Source organism: Plectropomus leopardus, chromosome 6 (genome assembly GCF_026936395.1).
Source record: "Plectropomus leopardus strain MGB_pleo_1.0 chromosome 6, ASM2693639v1, whole genome shotgun sequence".
Lineage (NCBI taxonomy): Eukaryota > Metazoa > Chordata > Actinopteri > Perciformes > Serranidae > Plectropomus > Plectropomus leopardus.
Genome location: NC_142181.1, coordinates 15,726,664 through 15,745,034, shown reverse-complemented (window position 1 = coordinate 15,745,034; position 18,371 = coordinate 15,726,664). Strand labels below are relative to the sequence as shown.

Genomic DNA, 18,371 nt, shown 5'->3' with positions numbered 1-18,371 from the left:
CATGTCAACAAAAGGACATGGTTAGGTTTAGGCAGCTAAAACACGCGGCAACCAACACTGGGGCATCAACAAAAGCACACTGTTAAATTAGGCAACAAAAGCAAGTGGTTAGGTTAAGAAAAAAACAAAAACAAATGTCAGGCTTGCAGATGAAAGTTTGGGGTTTGTTGGACCCATTCACTAACCCTCCCATACACCCACCCTATATGTACACTCTAGCTCCTTGTAGTACACTGTAACCGGCAGCGTTTCAACTTAAAGCCATCCAGCGGTGTATCACGGTCAACAAGTGTTGTCTTTACAAACTGCTGGGGCCATATCTACTGCAACAGGTGGCTTTCGGCATCAATCTCTGACAAAGTGTCAGTATTTGACGACTTCAGAATGAGAACTGGCTACGAAGATGGGCCACGAACTAGCACATGCCACTGTGTGCTCACTTTTTTTGTCTGATAACTTAAGATCCAGACGTTCAGGAGGTTTGTACTGGGAGCTAAATTATCAGCAGAAGTCTCTTCCTCTCCAAAACACATGGACCCGGTGTTTCAAACTGGTAAAAACACTGAGAAAATAAGCTTCATTTACAAAAAACAAAAAACAAACTGTTTTCCCATAGCCTTTGTAGCGGAAGCCAATGTCTGGATTGTCTGATCTGGGCTACTGTGGGAACATGGTGGTGAGACATGACGATAAAAACAGAATTCTTACAGTTCTAACAATTTGTTGATTATACACCAGAGAAAATTCTTATGTTAGACAAACTTCCTTTTTTTTGAAAGAAACTTGGCAGTGGTTACACTGTGTCTTGGTACCTAATGGAGCATTTTGTGACTCTAGATTTACAGTAAGCAATTACTGACTATGATTTATCTCAGTCTCATTTAATAGAATTCGGGTAACTGCAAGGTATTTGTTCTCTAACAAGGTAAATCAACAATAACAAAAACAGTCTGTAACAGAGTAACACTTTGATATCCTAATTTGCAATTTCTTCAATAGATGCCCCTGTGATCATACTTATTCATTATCAAGATATCTGCTAACCCTGTCTGAATACCAGTTCTTAGTTTAAGAGAAGACATCAAGACAATATGGTGAATAACATCACTTCAATGATGAAGGCAGTACACAGTAAAGGAAGAGGATCAGTGGATGAAGAACCACACAGAGAGAGCAGATTTAGCATTGATGTTTTACTAGAAAAAGAAACCAAATGGAAAGACAAGAAACAAAGAAAGAAAGAAACAGTGTTAAAGCCAGAGTGTTGACAGCCCAGCAGTCTGCTTTTTGCTGTCTACGCATGAAATCTTATGTGCTGGAGGTGGCAAAGAAATAAACAACAGTATCATGTACAGTTTAACTGCCTCGTGTGGTGATAGCTGGATCAGTGCTAACTGTCTGTTCACAAATGAATCCGCTGCAGAAATCCACTATTCCCATTATTTCTCTCAAGCTGGATTGCTGCAGTGCTGCTGCGCTGATCCCCTGGGCTGAGAGGTGATTGGAAACTGTCTGTCTTGTTTGTTTCAGCCATGAAAAGGCTTGTTGCTTGAGATACTTGTTGTTTTAGGATGTTATTTTCTTCTTATGCTTTTGTCTGACTTGACTTGTTTGACTTGAATACATTTGATTCAGGAGTGATGCATTATGAGGTACGTGTGTGAGCTCAGGAAAGACGTGGAAGTCTTCTTTTGTGAAATGTTAAGTTACGACATAAAAAGAATGCAATGCTCAGAAAAAGAGCCGGAAACAACTCAGATTGTCATTTGGTGTCTTGAGTTCTGGATTCATCTCTATCCCATTACTTTGCAATGTGTCAGGGCAGAAAAAAAGTCATCTGTCACTGCTGAGATGCACTTCATAGAAAGAGTTCTGTTATGGTGGGACAGGAGGGGAGATGAAAGTAGAAAGAGGGAATGGGAAGACAAAACAAGAAAGGAACGAAGACAATTTCAGAGATGGGAGGCAGGGCACTGGACAAGCAGAACAGTTAAAATAAAAAAAAAACCCAAAGAGGACAAGGAATAAAAGGAGAGGTGAGCAGGACAGAAAACACAGTATTTCATTCTCATATACAGTATCACTGTATTATGCCACAATCGCTATGTAAAAATCTCTGTCGAGTTGTATTACAACAAAAACTAAAATTGCATTGATGTAAATCCATAAAAATATATTTCTTTCTTTTCCTAATTGTTCCTCAGATATTAATGATGATGCATATCTTCTCCCCAAGGCTGGCATAAAGTTAAATGCGCAAAAACAGATTTAAAACATTTTTTAGGATTGATTGCTCTTGATGGATCCAAACATGTCCCCAAAAAGCACAAATCTTGCCCGATTTGAACTCGTGTTGGATTTCAATCTGTGGTTGACTCACATCTGGTGAGAAGACAAATAACAAAAAGCACTGAGGCGATATGAAATGCAACACAAATGCTACACTCTCCAAATGTCAGACAGCATTGTTTCCCTGTACAGTGACCGCAGTGGCCATCCTCTCCAGAGGCCTGCCTAAATGTGTTCTCATTGTATTGGCTCCAGTGTTGAATACTGGCCCTCTACATGCTGTTTCAGAGGCCTTTACTGCCCACTAACAGAAGGACTGGGGGTTAAAAAAGTGTTGACAATGAAAGACAGTGAATAACTACTGGTGAAATAGACAAACTGGCAAAAATAAAATGGTCCGAACCTCTCATGGTGCTTGAGTGATCACTCTGAGCTGACCCTGTGTATGCAACATGTGCATGTGTTTTTATGTTTGTGTCCGTGTGAGTGCCAGATGGACATTCAGTGTTGAGTAGGACACACAAAGACTGTGGCATATTAATATTCTCAAGTTATCAAAAAACAGCCATATAACAGAATGTATGCCATGGCCTCCGACAATCTGTGATCAATGTTTTCTATAGCTCTTCTATAGACGTATATATATATATATATATATATTTATATATTTATTCATTTGTATTATATATAATTATATATAATATGTCGATTCATAAAAAAGATTTGATCTTAATTACAAGTAGTGGCATTTTCTTTTATATTCATTATTGCAATGAATTGTTGTCTAAGATGATTAAAAAAGACATGTGAGTTCTGTTTTGCTACGCAGTTATTTACAACAGTTTTAAAAAGCAAGCTTTCTGATATTGTACCCTTCCCTGGCCACTGGAAAAGACTGATGATCTTAAATGACAACCAGCTGCTCATTAGGTGCATTATTTTTAAAGAAATTGAAAACTCTACCTATAGGTTAAGTCAAATGAAGCACACACAGCATAGACCTGTGGTTCTCAACCTTATTACGGCTCTGGAAACAAATGGTTTACTACTCTAGTCCCCCCATTGTGAGGAAACATGCAAAGAATGCTAAACTTTGTCCATTGTCCAGCTGTTTGGATTTACCATTCTTGAGGACACAGAGGTGGAATTATTTACCATGATTAAACATTTTTTTCCCAAATGTTTAAACACTATATTTGTTCCCATTTACGGTCCCAGCATTCAGGTTGAGAAGCACTTTTTGTTAGGTTGCCATTTGAGATCTGCACGTGTTTTATTTTTTCTTTCCATCACTGAATATATAGTTTAAACCTCCCCTTTGCCACCCGGCAAAAAATAATCATCAATTTGCTATTTCGCATTTCTACTGTCATGATGATGCTGTTGATGAAAGATTTTGTTATTTACTACCTTTTTTTTTCTTTACAAACCCCTGTGAATTCTGCGGCTGTGATCAGCCACACGTGTGTGTTTCGAGGTTACTTCTGTTCTATATTGGCTGATTATCTCGCTGGTTTTCAGGGCGAGAAATCATTCTATATGCGTAGTAAGAAAGCATTTTTTCATTCAGTTTGAACAGTCCATGGCAAAGTAGCAGGTTTGCACAGTCCGAACGTTCAAGCTTACAGTTTTCTGGTCTTCTAAGGGTGATAAATACCTGGCACTCAGTCTTTGCAGGCAAGTTAAGATGGAGATGACCATGATGATGATGATGATGAAAACAATGTTTTTAGTCTTAGTAAGGCGTTGTCAAGGGGTGCGGCTCATCAGCCAACACTGTCCAGTGAAGACAGAGCAGGAACAGAGTTGTTTGGTTGTCTTTTTTTTGTACCGTCAGCTGCGATCATCATCTTTATCACTATCATCATCATGATCAGTTTTGCAGTCATGTTCACAGCTCATTGTTCATTTCATGGTAAGTCTGTGCTGGCTTTCCAGTCGGTTCGTCAATATCAGGATGGTATCCTCCTCAAAAAACAATATTATGAATGCTGCAGGCAAGTGTGATAGTCATTGTTGTCTTTTGTTTTGTTTTTTCTCCACTATTAACTCCACAGTTGTATTTCACTTATCTCTTGTAAAATAAGTCAATGGCAGCAGGAAAATGAGATGATGATGCGCAGTGTGTTTATGTATTCCAGTGTGTAAAAATGTATTTGTATTTGAGTATCTGTAATTATATGCATATTTGTGTATATGTGTGTTATGCATGAAAATGATGAAGTGTGTGTGTCCTTGTCAAAGTCTGTATGTTTGTGTGTCATTAAGGCACGGCAGGTGTTTTTGGTTTTCAGGGCAGTCCAGAGGAGACCACTGCAAGGCCGGGGTGTCGGAGGGAGGCGTGGCCAGCATGCACAGCTTTGGGGCAGTCTGGCGTCAGGACGCGGCCATTCTCCCCCACACTTCCTGTGATGGACAGACGGGCCTTGTTCCGCATGGCTTCAGAAAAAGACAGCTACATATGAGGAGAGGTAGAGGGAAGGACATAGAAGAGGGTTTGAGATTTAGTTTAAAAAAAAATCATATCATCGGCAAAGAAACGTTGCAAACTCCAAAATACAGAAATTTCAATAAAACACATGCATGAAGAACACTTACACATGCATGTGCCTGTACACAAACTGAGCACACAAGTACACTAACAGTTAGAAAGGTCTGAGAGTGCAATTTCACACATTGTTGAAAAACTGTGGTTTTGCCATCTGCATTCCACTCTTTTTTTGTTGTTGTTGCAAGGGCCCTGACACATCAAGCTGGCTGCTGGCCATTTATTAATGTTAGGCAGTCTGCGAGCATCTGTCGCCCTAGTTTTTGTGGTGTTTCTGATGACTCTGGTAGACCTCTGATGGCTGTTTTTTGGCCGATTCAGCATGTTGAATTGGCATGGAGGAAGGCAAACAAATGGCTAGAGTCAATACAGCGTGAGATTGAAACAAACTTATTATATTAGGTATGATTGTTTTGTTTTTTTTTTAAGCCATTGAGGTCTTTAGCTAAAACAGGGATTTTTTTCTTGTGTTTTTAATGTTCTCACTGGCTAATGGGGTCAAACTTGGAACAGCATCTGGACCGGCCCACTGCTACACTCCTTCCCAGTGGTCTTTTGGTTTCCCTTTTTTAATGACAAATAAAATAATGCGGCCTGCTGCTGTGTTATTTAGTAGTTATTTCCTCTCATGCGACTGCAGAATATAATAAGTATGTGCGAGTTGGCTTTTGGCTTTTGGCTGCAGTCTTTGCGATGTGTTCAGTTCACTTTCAGGCCAAAAGACAGGCGATGTGAGGTGATGCAACAGTCACCCTTTTCGCCACTAGTTCTGTGATGTTGGTTTGGTGGCTGGGCCTTAGGGCTCATATTATAAGTAAACTACTTATGAAACAATTAGGTAAATAATTGATTAGTCATTGACAGAGTAATCAACATTAATTTTGATAATCAATTAATCTCTAAAGTAATTATCAGGCAAAAAATACCAAACAGCTGGTGGCTTTCCTTCTATCTATTCTTAAAAGTCACACAGACACTCAATTATTACTGCCTGGTTAAGAAGTTAGCAAGTGATTCACTGGAGATTTACTTATGAGTTTGTATTTTCTGAACAGAATTCACCACAAGCTGCTTGGAAAAGCTTTTTTCGGATTTTCTCACTGAGCTTTTGTTGTGCATCAAAATTTGAAAGACATTTTTCTCCTTGTTCAAACAAACTAATCAACATGTCGCAAGTACCGTCATTTCATGTTTGGATACACCCCAAAATTGCACATTCAGATCTCACTGCAAGGCTACCACATAGTGCAAATACAGTAACAGTTTTACAAAAGGCAAGAGTAAATGTAAAAGCAGGCAACAATCAACAAACATGTACACACTGGGTGAGAGGATTTAGGTTGTAGACATCTGCATTTCATAGGTGACCATGCATTTCTGGGATCTGGGTTTCAGTTATCTGAAAAATTTGGGTGAGGATTTGAAAGGATTTGGAAAGTGAGGACTTTGGAAGGACAAAAGGAAAACACAAAGGAGTGATTTTTCTTTCAAGGTTTCAGATTTATAGAGAGGGATCGACTGACGATACTGCTCAGAGTAGGACGACACTTCATACAGACAGGCTACTCTGTGATGTTTCACAGTTACATTTCTAAGAGGCAAAAAGCTTTTTTTGCCCCCAAATGACCGAGCCTTTTTTGAGAACATATAAGGAATTAAATGGATGTTGCTTGTACTGTGTACTGTGATTTGGATGCTTCCTAAAATATCTCCGCTAACACTGAATTCAGAAGGTTTTCATGAGACAATCCAGAGAGAATTATCTTTTAGTTTCATCTTTTACTTCCTAAACATAGCAATATGATTATATACATTGCTTGGAAACTAATATCCTTTATTTTGTATCAAATCTTGTAGGAGCCACTTTTGAATAGATGAATTGGGAGGACAGTATTTGGAAAAAAGGGGAATTTATATCAGTGCACTCTGCATTTACAGAGTGCAGGGAGACTCGTCCACCTCTTTTATTGAATGCTGTAATGCTAATGTACAACTTAATTAAAAATGAAAGAGAAGCATAGATTATTCTTGAGGAATATCTAAATGAATCTGCTTAAGTTGTTCATCGAAAATGACCTTATAACGCCTCTGAAAGGTTCATTAAGCAGATCATCAAACTGAAGTCCAGTGTTTCCTATTACTTAACTTAACTACTCTTTGACGTCAATAAATGTGAGTCATGTTTTATCAACAACATCTCTAAGTAGCCATTCTATATGAAGTGTTTGCTTCATCAATTATTCCTCTACATTAACACTAAGTAACTGGGCTGTTTGTAAGTTGTCAGGGGCTGGAATAAGTCAGAGTGCTTGTTTGGACCATTGACAATAAGGGTGCACAACTCCAGTTTATGGACAACATATAAAAGGTGTAGTGGTTGGATAGGAAACAGTGCTGACTACTAGTCACCAGAGCTTGGGAATGTTTATTCAGCAGGAATTGTAGCTATTTTGCACAGATCCTTACACAGTTTGTTTTCCCATACCATACCATGTAAATAAGATTCACATGTATATTTCAAGTCCTGGTTTGTTAAAAATGTAGATCTTTGAGTGAATATCAGGTAATCCAAATAAAACTACTGCTACTGCTTTTAATAGCTGCAATAAGTGAAGATTAGGAAATGTTTTTTTGCCCATAAGGTTTTGACTATAGGAGCATTTTAGATTTTTGACAAACTCACTATCACTCAGTCAACTGATGGCTGCAGGTTGACTTATATCAATGTACAAAAAAAAAAAAAAGTAATTAAACACTGCTGCTGGGTAAAATAAAGTCACCCTGCTATTTCATTTGTTCCTCAATAACTCAAACTTCCCTGATTATACCTAAATGAATGAGATCAAATCAGCATTTCAAGGAGAATGTTTGAAACTTTGCTCAAGCTGTCAAAAGTGCAGTCTCATCCTAAATTGGTTCAATTGGCACAGTGTGAACTGGTTTTAAAGTGCTCTTCAAAAAGGCATTTCATGTATGCACATGTCCTTCTGACACTAAAGAGGTGCTGCTAGTCTAATTATGACAATTATGGTGGACATCCACTGACATAAAAACATTTCTTTTACTCTCGACATATATCTATCACATTATGGCTGAAAAAGTTTTAGACCCAGATTAGAGATAATTGGTGTCCACATCTTAGCTTATTAATTTGTAGCTTGAAGCAGTCACAGATTTTAATGAGGAACACCACAGTAACTAACTTTTGCTCTCAGGGTAGTGAAGTACCAATATAAACTTTTGCTAAAACCTTAAAGATAAACTATTCAGGATCCCTACAAAATAAAACAACAACAATATATAGACTCATACAGAGGTAATCCCTCTCAATCATCACTCATGCCCCACCAACACGTTCTCATCCCAAGTTGCCGCATGTTGCCGTTTTGCAGTGGACTCCTGCGTCTACATATATATTATGCTCTCAGTATCCCTCTGCATCTGCTATTTATGTTCTGTAATGCTGCTACCATGATGTCAACAAAAGCACATGGTGGGTTAATGCTGCGCGTGGTTATGTTAAGAGAACTAAAGCACATTGCAACCAATGCCAGGGAATGCCAGGGCGTCAACAAACACACATGCTGTCACATAGTAAAAAAAAACCAATCACATTCGCACAGGAAGTGAACGCAACTCCCATATGATAGTCTGGGGTTTGTGGTACCCATCCACCGCCCCTCTCGCCCACCCTATAGGCACCCTCATGCTCCTTATATTGCGTCATTACCAGCAGCATTTCAACCTGACACCATCCTGATTATCATACGCACATTACAGGTTCTGTCCAGACTTGTTCTCAATTGACACCACCTGTCACGGAGCAGCCGTCCAGCTGCATTCTCTGCTGATTCCATCCAGCAGTGTATCGTGTGGCTTTCGGCATCAGGATCTGACGCCAAAAGCACCAACAAAGTGGCAGTTCTTGTCAACTTCGGAATGAGAACGGGCTGGAACCACTTTAAATGTGTGGCGGAGTGTATTTATCTGGAGAGACTGCCCTATGCATGCATTTCTTTATTTATTTTCCTTATTTTGCTGTGTTCGGGCATTCCTTTACGAGTACCCCCACAGCACGAAGGTTAGGTCACAGCCTGGCTGCCCTTTTCTTATATAAACCTATCAGCATCATTATTAAACACTCAGAGCAATGAGTGTAGTTTAAAGATTGCAAAAGTACGCTCAGGATGGCCTAGAGGGGAGGTGGATGGGTCCAACAAACACCAGACTTTGACCCAGGAGAGTGCTGTTTGAGACCAACAAACAACAACATTGGTTGCGATGTTTGTGCCACTCAAAGCTAGGTGTTTTGTAGCAACATCTGCAATCTGTTCCTTACCATAACCAATTCTTAACCATGTTGGGACTTTATAAAAAGGAAACAACCAGCTGCCAGATGGTGAGCAGCAGGCATGTGCAAGAGGAAGTTACAAGAAGTAAAATACGGCACTAAAACACAACGACATGCCAAGCAGGCTAAGCTTATTCCAAAAAGAGAGTGAATCTGGGGTTTGGCTTTCACTTTTGCTGGTAAGCGAGTCTATAAACAGTATATGACAGCCTATAACCAAAATAAAACTGAAATTTTAGAGGTAAATAAAGTATGGATTTTGGGAAATAGTATTTATATACTTGACACTTTTTTATGTCGTTTTTCAAGACATTGTTTAAATTTTGTCCTTTTTTATGTTTTTTTTAATCTATGCTGATTATTATTAGTTTTTTTTACACACAGTATAATGCTAAAATGATTACCGATTACTTGATTCCCCTATTAGCAGTAAAGTAATTAACTATTTTGTTAACTATTTTGGTAATTGTTCAAAAATGCTAAGCTCACTGCAGTTTCATCTTCTAAATTGTGCTTTTCTTTGACTTATGTTATAGTTAACTGAATATTTTTGGGTTTCCAACTGTTGTTTGGACAAAACAAGCATAACAGATTGTAAAAAAAACTGACAGATTAATTAATGAGGAAAATCATTGTTGGTTGTAGCCCTATAGATTATATAGAAACATTTATAATATTGAACTAGCCCCTGAAAATGGCGTTGTGCACCCGTGCCCCATCAGTATTTTGCAGTACTATTGGCTGAGATTACAATGCAGGTGCCTAGTCAAGTCATGAGCCAAGAGCATCACCATCAATCATCATCATCATCATCATCATCATCATCATCATCATCATCATCATCATCTGCAGCCAAAGACGATGGAACCAAATCTGTATTCACACAAATCTAACCCCAAATTAGCTAGGGGTGAAAGGCAACCGTAACAAAACGAATTTAAACCCAAAAATCTAACAAATGATTCGGCCAATAAAGAAATAAAACAGCAAAAAATAAAAATTAAATTAAATTAAAAAAATAAGCTGTCATGAAACATAAAAAGCTACATTGGTTCCACAATGCTTGACCACATCCTCATCACCACATGAAGAACAACACGGTTGCGTGGGGCTGCTGCGTCAGCCTCTACATCAACAATACAATAATCTACAGCACCACCACCATGATCAACACCACCATTACCCCACCTATATGGGAGCCTCTAAATCCTACCCCTATATCTTGACCCCCTCGGAGCCGTACACGTTGTACCCCTCCCTATAAGTGGCTAGATTCTGGGTGCTGGGGGAGGGGCTGGGGCAGTGGGGGGGACTAAGGTCCACCTTCATGCGCTTGGCTTCGGCCCGTGACTTGTAGCAGAACTCGACCAGGGCCACCAGCATGGCCAGGCCCAGGCCGCCCACAAGGATGTAGAAGACCCCCGCCACATTGGACAGGCTCAGAGCCTGGGATGACTTATCCTGGACAGAGGGAGTGGGATGGGATATGAATGAGGGATGAGGAGGAAGAAGAGTAGAGGTTGATGGGAAAGAGAAAACAAATGAGGGAAAAAAGGTGAAAATGGAAAACAAAGGAGAGAGAAGGAGCAGAGTAGGATGATGTGATGGAGGATGAAAGACGTGTGATTAGGGAGAGGAGAAAGGCAGTCAGGATAAATGGGGTAGGGAAAATCAAGAGATGAGAAGAGGAGAATAACAGAAGTACAAGCAGAAGAAAGAAGTGAAGGAGTACGGGTTGAGGGAGGTGATGGTATGGGGAAAAAAGGAAGGAAAAAGCAGAGACAAACGGGTACAGTGGGTTAGACACAGAAATAGAGACAGTCAGATTTTTAAAAATGATTGAGTGACATCTAGTGCTACACAGTTACAACTTTACTAAACTACTAAAATTACATTTGTCATCACTTAATATATTATCATACATTCTACTTCTACAACTACAATTAATACTACTGTCACAACTGCTACTACACATCTGAAACAGTCAGTACAACTACAGCAAGTCTACATCTCTACAACTGCAACATGATATCAAAGCGGCTTCTATCAACATCTAATTTAAGTCAAAAGAACAAGTTTTAATCTGAGCGTTGATATTTCACTGCAGTTTCAATGGAATTTAAAGGCTAATGTAGTCTATATAAATAGTTCCTAAGTTATTGGAAAAAGTCTTCCTGTTTAAGAACTGAATTTATACTCTGAAACAAAACAGTAACAAATAATTTAACTGGGAGATACAGGTTATAAATCATCTGTACCAATTCAATAGTTCATGCTAATTTTAAAAAATCTGGTAACGCTTTATCTCACAGGTCTATATATTTTTTTTAATAATTATATGGGAAGCTCTTTGAAAATATTATTTTAGATAAATTGAGTCATTTGCGTTAAAGCCCTATGCAGTTATTGGCTTTCAGAGGAAATTCCTGCTCCACATAACTCAAGTAATTATTAATGCAGTATTCATTTATTATAGAAAACTCTGTTGTCCACATATGACAAACTGAATACTTTCTTTTAATACTCAGTTGACCTGTTGTGCACTGAAGTCTTTATACACTTGTCAATTAATTTGTATAAGCCTAAATATCTAATTGCCAGTGTAGAAACAAAACACTGCACTTTAATTGACCTGGAGTTCTCCTACAAAACTATCTTGCACATGTAAAATAAAGCGTTACCATACATTTCTCTAAGTTATGGAAATAAAGAGATAGTCTAGTCCTGATTTTTCCTCTTACCTATTGTGCTTTTTATCAAGGAAGATTGTTGGTGTGAGTTGTTGGATTGTTGGTGTAAGTTGCAGAGTGTTTGAGATATCAGCTTCTTTTTCGCCAATATAATAGCATGCACACAATAATAATGCTTCTGGTGCTCAAAAATGCCAAAATTATACATTTAAAACTATCCTGGTTACTCAAGATAATACACAGACCTTGTAATGAGTACTTACATGTAGGAACTATTTTCTTTCTACTGAACTACATCTGCCAAATGTATCACCATGCAGAAGGAAGTGTGTATTTAATCATGGGTGAGAGGCTCATGTTTGTGATAATGTGATATGTAAACATCAATGGTGTCCACAGCTGAACTGTAACAACACCAGAACCAGCTGCATGCTTCCTTCAGCCCGGTGCTATAAGTGGCGGGTGTAGTTCCGTAGAAAGAAAATAGTTCCCATATGAAACTGCTCACAATAAGGTCTGTGGATTGAGTAACCAGGTCATAGTTGCTGAAAACACTGCTGTTTAGTTTTACAAATGCATTTTTATTTTTTTGCTTTGAGCACAACAAGCTCTCTATGGCCAATACAGTATCTCTAACACTCAATAACTCATAACAAAACAATCTAGATTAATAAATAGGCTACAGGTAAGGAGAAAAAATGGTGTTTTTGATTTGGGGGTTAACTATTCCTTTTAATTCTTAGACATGAAGGCAAAGGCCAAGATTTGCAACAAGTTAGTAATGCTAAAGCTAAAGAAACATTGATATTCTAGTCTGGAGTTTCAGGCTACCAAACGTGCTAGTGTATGAGATCAAAACAAAAACATGAAAGTGGAATTGCTGATGATAATCAAAATTCACATTGTATTCCTAATGCTAACTGTAATGAAGATGGTATTGCCACAGATTGCTACAGAAACTGAACATAAATTTGAGTCTGATGCATATTTGGGCAAATGTGGTCCAGCATCAAAATAGAGGTAGAAAAATGAAGGAAATCACAGTTTGTGGAGCACATTCAAGATATGTTTCAGGCTAATTGAGATTATTGACTGTTTCTAAGACAGTAGTTGCAGTAATCTGGAGCGTATTCAGGATGAGAGTTTCAGGCTAGCGTTCTGAGGGCCGCAGCAGCGTGAGACTGACCTTACTTCCAGAGTCCTTGGGTCCACACTCTCCCTTGTCATACCACCATTTGTTTTTCAGTTTGTCTAAGACGCCTGCTTCGCTCAGTTTCAAAACTGCAAGGTTTACCGGGGTTCTTCGCGTGTAAAAATAACATAAATAACATCATAGGTCATGTTATTTTATGTTATTAGAGTATTTCACATTTGCATTGCACAGCTCAGTTACACAGAAAAGTACTTTTTGCTCACATCAAGTGACCTAGCATGGATCCCACTGAGTACATGTGTGTATGCTCGTTGAGGAGGGGCTGGGGGGAGCAAGGAGCTAAGGCGAGCTACAGACATATGAGTGGGACCCACCTTTGTCACTTCAGGTAACACACCCATGCTGCCCCAGCTGATCCTACACTGAGCCAGAGGCAAATACTGTAAAGCCAGAAGAATTGGCACGGGGCTAGCTCTGTGCTACAGCCGGGAGAGTAAGGCTGGATTTGTAGTTGAAGATTTCATAAACTCTAAAGACATTGAAGGCAAGAGGAAACTCCTGTCTTGTTACTGGTATGATTTTCCCCTTTTGCACTCAGATCACACTGACTATCAATCATTCAGTCTACTACTTTGTCCAGACTGAAAATATCAACAATTTATGAATTTGTTGTTTGTTTTTTTTTTCATAGCCATTCTTATTCGAAGGACGGCAAATCCTGACTTTGGAAATCATCTTTTTATCTAGCACCACCAGCAGGTCGAAATTAACCCTTATCAAGTAAAATACCTCAATTTAAATTAATTGGACATAAAAGTTTGTACAGGCATTCAAGGTTCCCAGATGATTTATCCATAAGACATTAGTGATCCCAATATTTTCTCTTGACATTTGTACTTTTGAATGAAACATCTAAATTCTAGGCTTCAAAATTCACAGCCCAGTCTCCAAAAGAAAATGTTCGCAAATACATCTCTGCAAATCATGAATGTATTAAATTTACACATTTCACACGTATCATACCAATATTTCTCAAGGGACGTAATATATAAGCTGACTGTCATCGGAAGGTGAAGGGGATAGTAGATGTTGTGTCATCAAGGCGCGACGCCCGACAAGCTGCAGACCACTGTTTGGAACCAACCCAAACTGGGTGTTTTTAGCAGCACATTGCAGTGTTTCCAACTGGCATTTGAACTCCCAAATCTGAATGTTTTTTTGCGCCACCAAAGGTGGGTGTTTTTAGCCAAAACATGCTCTTCCCTTATATAACCAAGTGATATTTGTGCCTAAACCTAACCACACCTTCACCACAGCATTGTTGAGAAACATAAAATTTCAACATATTCACTACAAAATAATTTGCAAATGTTACTTATCTGTGATTCGCACAAAACGCACAATACATACATTTTTTCAACCTTTTTCACTGGTTAGTTTTGAAAACACTTGTTTTATTTTCCAATTAAAGCTTTAATTGTTATGCCGCTCCCACTCCTAGCAGCTAAAAGATGTTTGTGCGAGGTGACACAATAACAATGTGTAATCTGAAATAAACCGTACTTTGGTCCGGGTGTAGACTAGAGCGGTCCAGATTCCATTTCACAATTAGCTCAACAGACAGGCTTTGCCTTACAATAAAGGGATTTACTTTTTCTAATAAAGATGGTTATTTGTGATTCTAAAATGCTGTTACTGTATAAAATTATGAAAGGTAAGTTTTGAGAATCTAAGGAATCAAATTACAACTATGTTAAGACACAACTGGTTAACAAAAATCATCTCTTGACCTAAAAGTAACAAAAGAGTAGCATAAATATTTGAATCTTTAACACAATAGATAAAGCAAAAAGAGATGTAGGAAACTTAATCCTGTAGTTTCATTCTGGAGCATCAATAATTCATCCTTCCCTCTGCCTCAAGTCAACTTGAGCCTAAAAGAATCTGAGAGCTACAATTACACTTGGGTCTTGTTTTTCCATTGAAACTCATTTCGCCTGCCATGTACTCGGCCAACAGATTCTCGGCTGAAGGAGTGATGAGGGGCAGTTTGGTGTCTCTCTGTCGTTCTTACAATTTGACTCCCACTCAAGTCTCTCCTTCTCCTCTCCCCAGAGCTGCCACTAGGGGGCGAATATTCCTGTCTCCACAGTAATTGCTCTCTTTATCTTTCCACCTTCACACTCTGTCCTTTCAGGGGGGACATTACTAGATCGGTGCCAAACACATTTGGAAATGGTGATTATCATGAGGTGTGCCTGATTTCTCTTGGCAGGTACTCACCTGCAATGGAGACATATTTCTCTGCATAAAAATGTAGAATTTTTTTTTCCCCTGATGATTCAACATAAAATTATATAATATATTGATCTCTTAAAAAGAACATTGGTGTTCCTTTGGGCCTCTAAAAGGTACAGCCAATTGATTTGGTTCAAAAATGCCATTGTTTTTTTTATGATGTTTTTCTTTTCTCTGTCTCTCAACGAGCTCAAGTGTTGTACCTTTGTCACTGGGTCTGAACCTTTTATATAAAAAGGCACACACTGCTGACAACAGATGCAACATTGTGCCCATTTTTAAAGCTACAGGATATCCCAAGAGATTTTAGGGCGTCACTTTTGTCCTCCCTCTTTCATGCTTGACTCCTTGCCGGGGCAGATGCATGTGTTACACTCCCGGGACGGGGGCTGTCGCGGGCTGCCTAGCCAGTGAGCGGCCCCTGTCCCCCTAGTGGTGGGGTGGTCAGACAGAGAGGGCTAACCTTGGAGTCCCCTCCCCCGCTGCCACATTCTCCTTTGTCATACCACCACTTGTTTTTCAATTTGTCCAACAGGCCCTGCTCGTTGAGCTTTAGCACGGCCAGGTTGACCGCGTTTCTTTAAGTAAAAAAGGAGGGACAGATAAGATAGTTTGGTCAGAGCAGAGGATGGAGGGACAAAACAGACAATATGGACGTGGACCACAGCCAGGAGGAAGAAGGGGAGGGAAACAAGGAGGAGAGGGAGCAACAGGGGAGAAAAATCAGAGGGGTTGAAGGGACAAAGGTGGGTTAGTGGGAAAGGATGCACCCAAGACAACGCTCTCTCGTACTCTTTCTCTTTGACTTTCTTTCTACTTACTGTATCTCTCCTCTGTTGCGCTACAGTACCGGGCTGCACTAACGCTCCACAGTGAGTGTCAGATTGCAGGTATGAAGTGTACTAACCAGGTCTCTGCAGCCTGCTGATGGTGCTCTTGTCCCCTCCTGATGCACTTCTGCCTTCTTGTATCCAAGTGTGTGTGTATGTGTGTGTGCTTATCTCCAGTTTCCTAGAGCATCCCTGAAGGCAATGACCTTCAAACAAAATTCAGGGACGCGGGGCTAAATATCTGGCATTCATGCGATGTGTGCACATGTATTCAGCTAAGCTCTTCATATCAGGCATGTTCAGAAAGATTTATATTTATAGATTTTTAACTGTTTTTAAAACAGTTATAGTCAATGTCTTGTGAAGTAGTTGAAAGCAAGGACTTCTAAAAAGGTTTTTAAGGTGCTGAGTTGTGGAAAGCTGCAACCTTCAATACTTAAGTGTCAGCATCTAAACAAAAAGAAAGCCATTCCTTTCATGATGCCCAGATTTGCTTGGTTTTCTTTTTGTTTGATTTTTTTTTAACAACAAAGCATTCCCTGTAAATGCTGCACCATTTAGAAGCCAACTCTTAGATCTAAGATGTTCTCACTAGCACTTCAGTGCGTCACCCAAAAAACTTCAAAGAATCCATGATTTGAGCACCATTACCATGCAACAATAACGTAACTTTAGAGTGGAAATTAACACACTTTGTCCTATAACTTATCATTTTGAAGTAGATGTTGATTGCGCAATCTAGTAGCTAAAGAAAAATAAGACCATCTGCTTTTGGATTGGTTCCCTAAAAATCTTGCCTTCACTATGCAATACTGTCCACCACTGGGTACGATCTACCAGGAAAATAGAGGCTCAATATTCAGCACAAAGAAATTGCACCACCCAAAATAGGAAGAGAAAAGTGCTTTTGTTTTACCCAGTAGCTATCAGTAGCCATCTGCAGTTACCAAATTATCAGTGTACAGTTCTTTGCAATTACTGTAAGCTATTTTGTCAAGTTGTCTCTTAGTGAAATGTTCTCAGTGAATTTATGTTCCCTCTGGTAAGTGGTGATATGATGTTTATGTCTAGGGCTTTTATTGTGAAAAGTAAGAACAAAAAGAGTGAAACTGTAACGTCAAGTTCACACTGGATGTGAAAGAGTCATGAAGCATGCCAAAATACTGCCCATTTCCTGTTGGCACCTGTGTTGAGCAACGTGGCCGTTCACACTGTATTTACCCTGGACCTCAGCTCTGGGGCAGGCTTGCCATCTGCAGTATTTTTTTTTGCTTTTGGTCTTTGGTCTTTGTTTTTTTTTCTTCTTTGAACTGTGAGCAAATCTGTCCGGAAAACAGACTAATAATCTATTAGGAATTATTTAAAGGCTATATAAGATATGGTATAAATGAGCAAATAACAGGCAACTGCTACGGGCAACTGCTATGGGCAGCTGCGCGAAAGCGCTTCCATGTCCAGTGTGAACCTGGCGTGTTTACTGCTGTTGAAAGTGTGGGAAGCAATAGAGTTTGCTGTCTAGCTTTAGACTATAGAGCCTCCATTTAGCTATTTTACTCCTTTCATAGTTGTAGGTGCAACTCAATACCTCTGCCTGATGCAGGCAGAGGTAATAGCCCCAGTATAAAAAATGACGGACTGTGGTAGTGTAAAAAAAAAATAAAATGCAGTGTGTGGTGTGTTGTTGGTAGGCTAACTTGGCTCTTAGAATACAGAAAGTGATTTGATTGTCTTTTTTGACAGCAATGCCAACAATAATACCGCTTGAAAATACGGGAAAGGGGTATATAAGTATATACAACAATATACTACAATAAGCCAAAACACTGAAAAGCAACCCCTTCACTAGACAAGCAATCCAACCATTTCATTAGAGACAAAAATGGTAAAAGTGGTAATTTTCACCAATTCTCACCATTCTATTACTCCTGCAAATGTCTCACAAATGCCTCACTATGTGGCCTGTTCCCTTACTATGATTTCCATGTGAGTTTATAAAAACACAACTGCAGGAGCTGACTGATTTTGTCTTTTATAGATTAATTTTGTCCTGTCTCCCCCACTTTGGTACATCTCTACTTTTTTAGACTTAGCTGTAAACAACTTTCCTGTTGTTCTTTTCTCCTGCTACCACCCTCTGCTGTCCACTCTTTTGTTTGTGAGATGTGTTAATCAGTTGAGCAAATCTCTACAGAAAGGTCACTGCAGTGGCTGC

The 18,371-nt window shown here is 39.2% G+C and overlaps 1 protein-coding gene across 5 annotated transcripts in view; it reads right to left on the bottom strand.

Annotated features, from left to right (window-relative positions):
* Window positions 1-1,174: 1,174 nt before the first annotated feature.
* gria4a (glutamate receptor, ionotropic, AMPA 4a) overlaps window positions 1,175-18,371 on the bottom strand; it is a 127,185-nt gene continuing 109,988 nt past the window's right edge. The window contains exons 16-18 of one of the 5 annotated variants that reach the window (XM_042486326.2): window positions 15,793-15,907; window positions 10,512-10,649; window positions 1,175-4,744 (exon numbers count right to left, since the gene is read on the bottom strand). In XM_042486326.2, the coding sequence (XP_042342260.1) occupies window positions 4,580-4,744; window positions 10,512-10,649; window positions 15,793-15,907 (418 nt within the window). In that variant the 3' untranslated portion in view covers window positions 1,175-4,579. Of the gene's footprint in view, window positions 4,745-10,401; window positions 10,650-13,064; window positions 13,180-15,792; window positions 15,908-18,371 lie in introns of those variants that run through there. The other 4 variants (XM_088078861.1, XM_088078863.1, XM_088078862.1 and 1 more) reach the window with 4 other exon arrangements.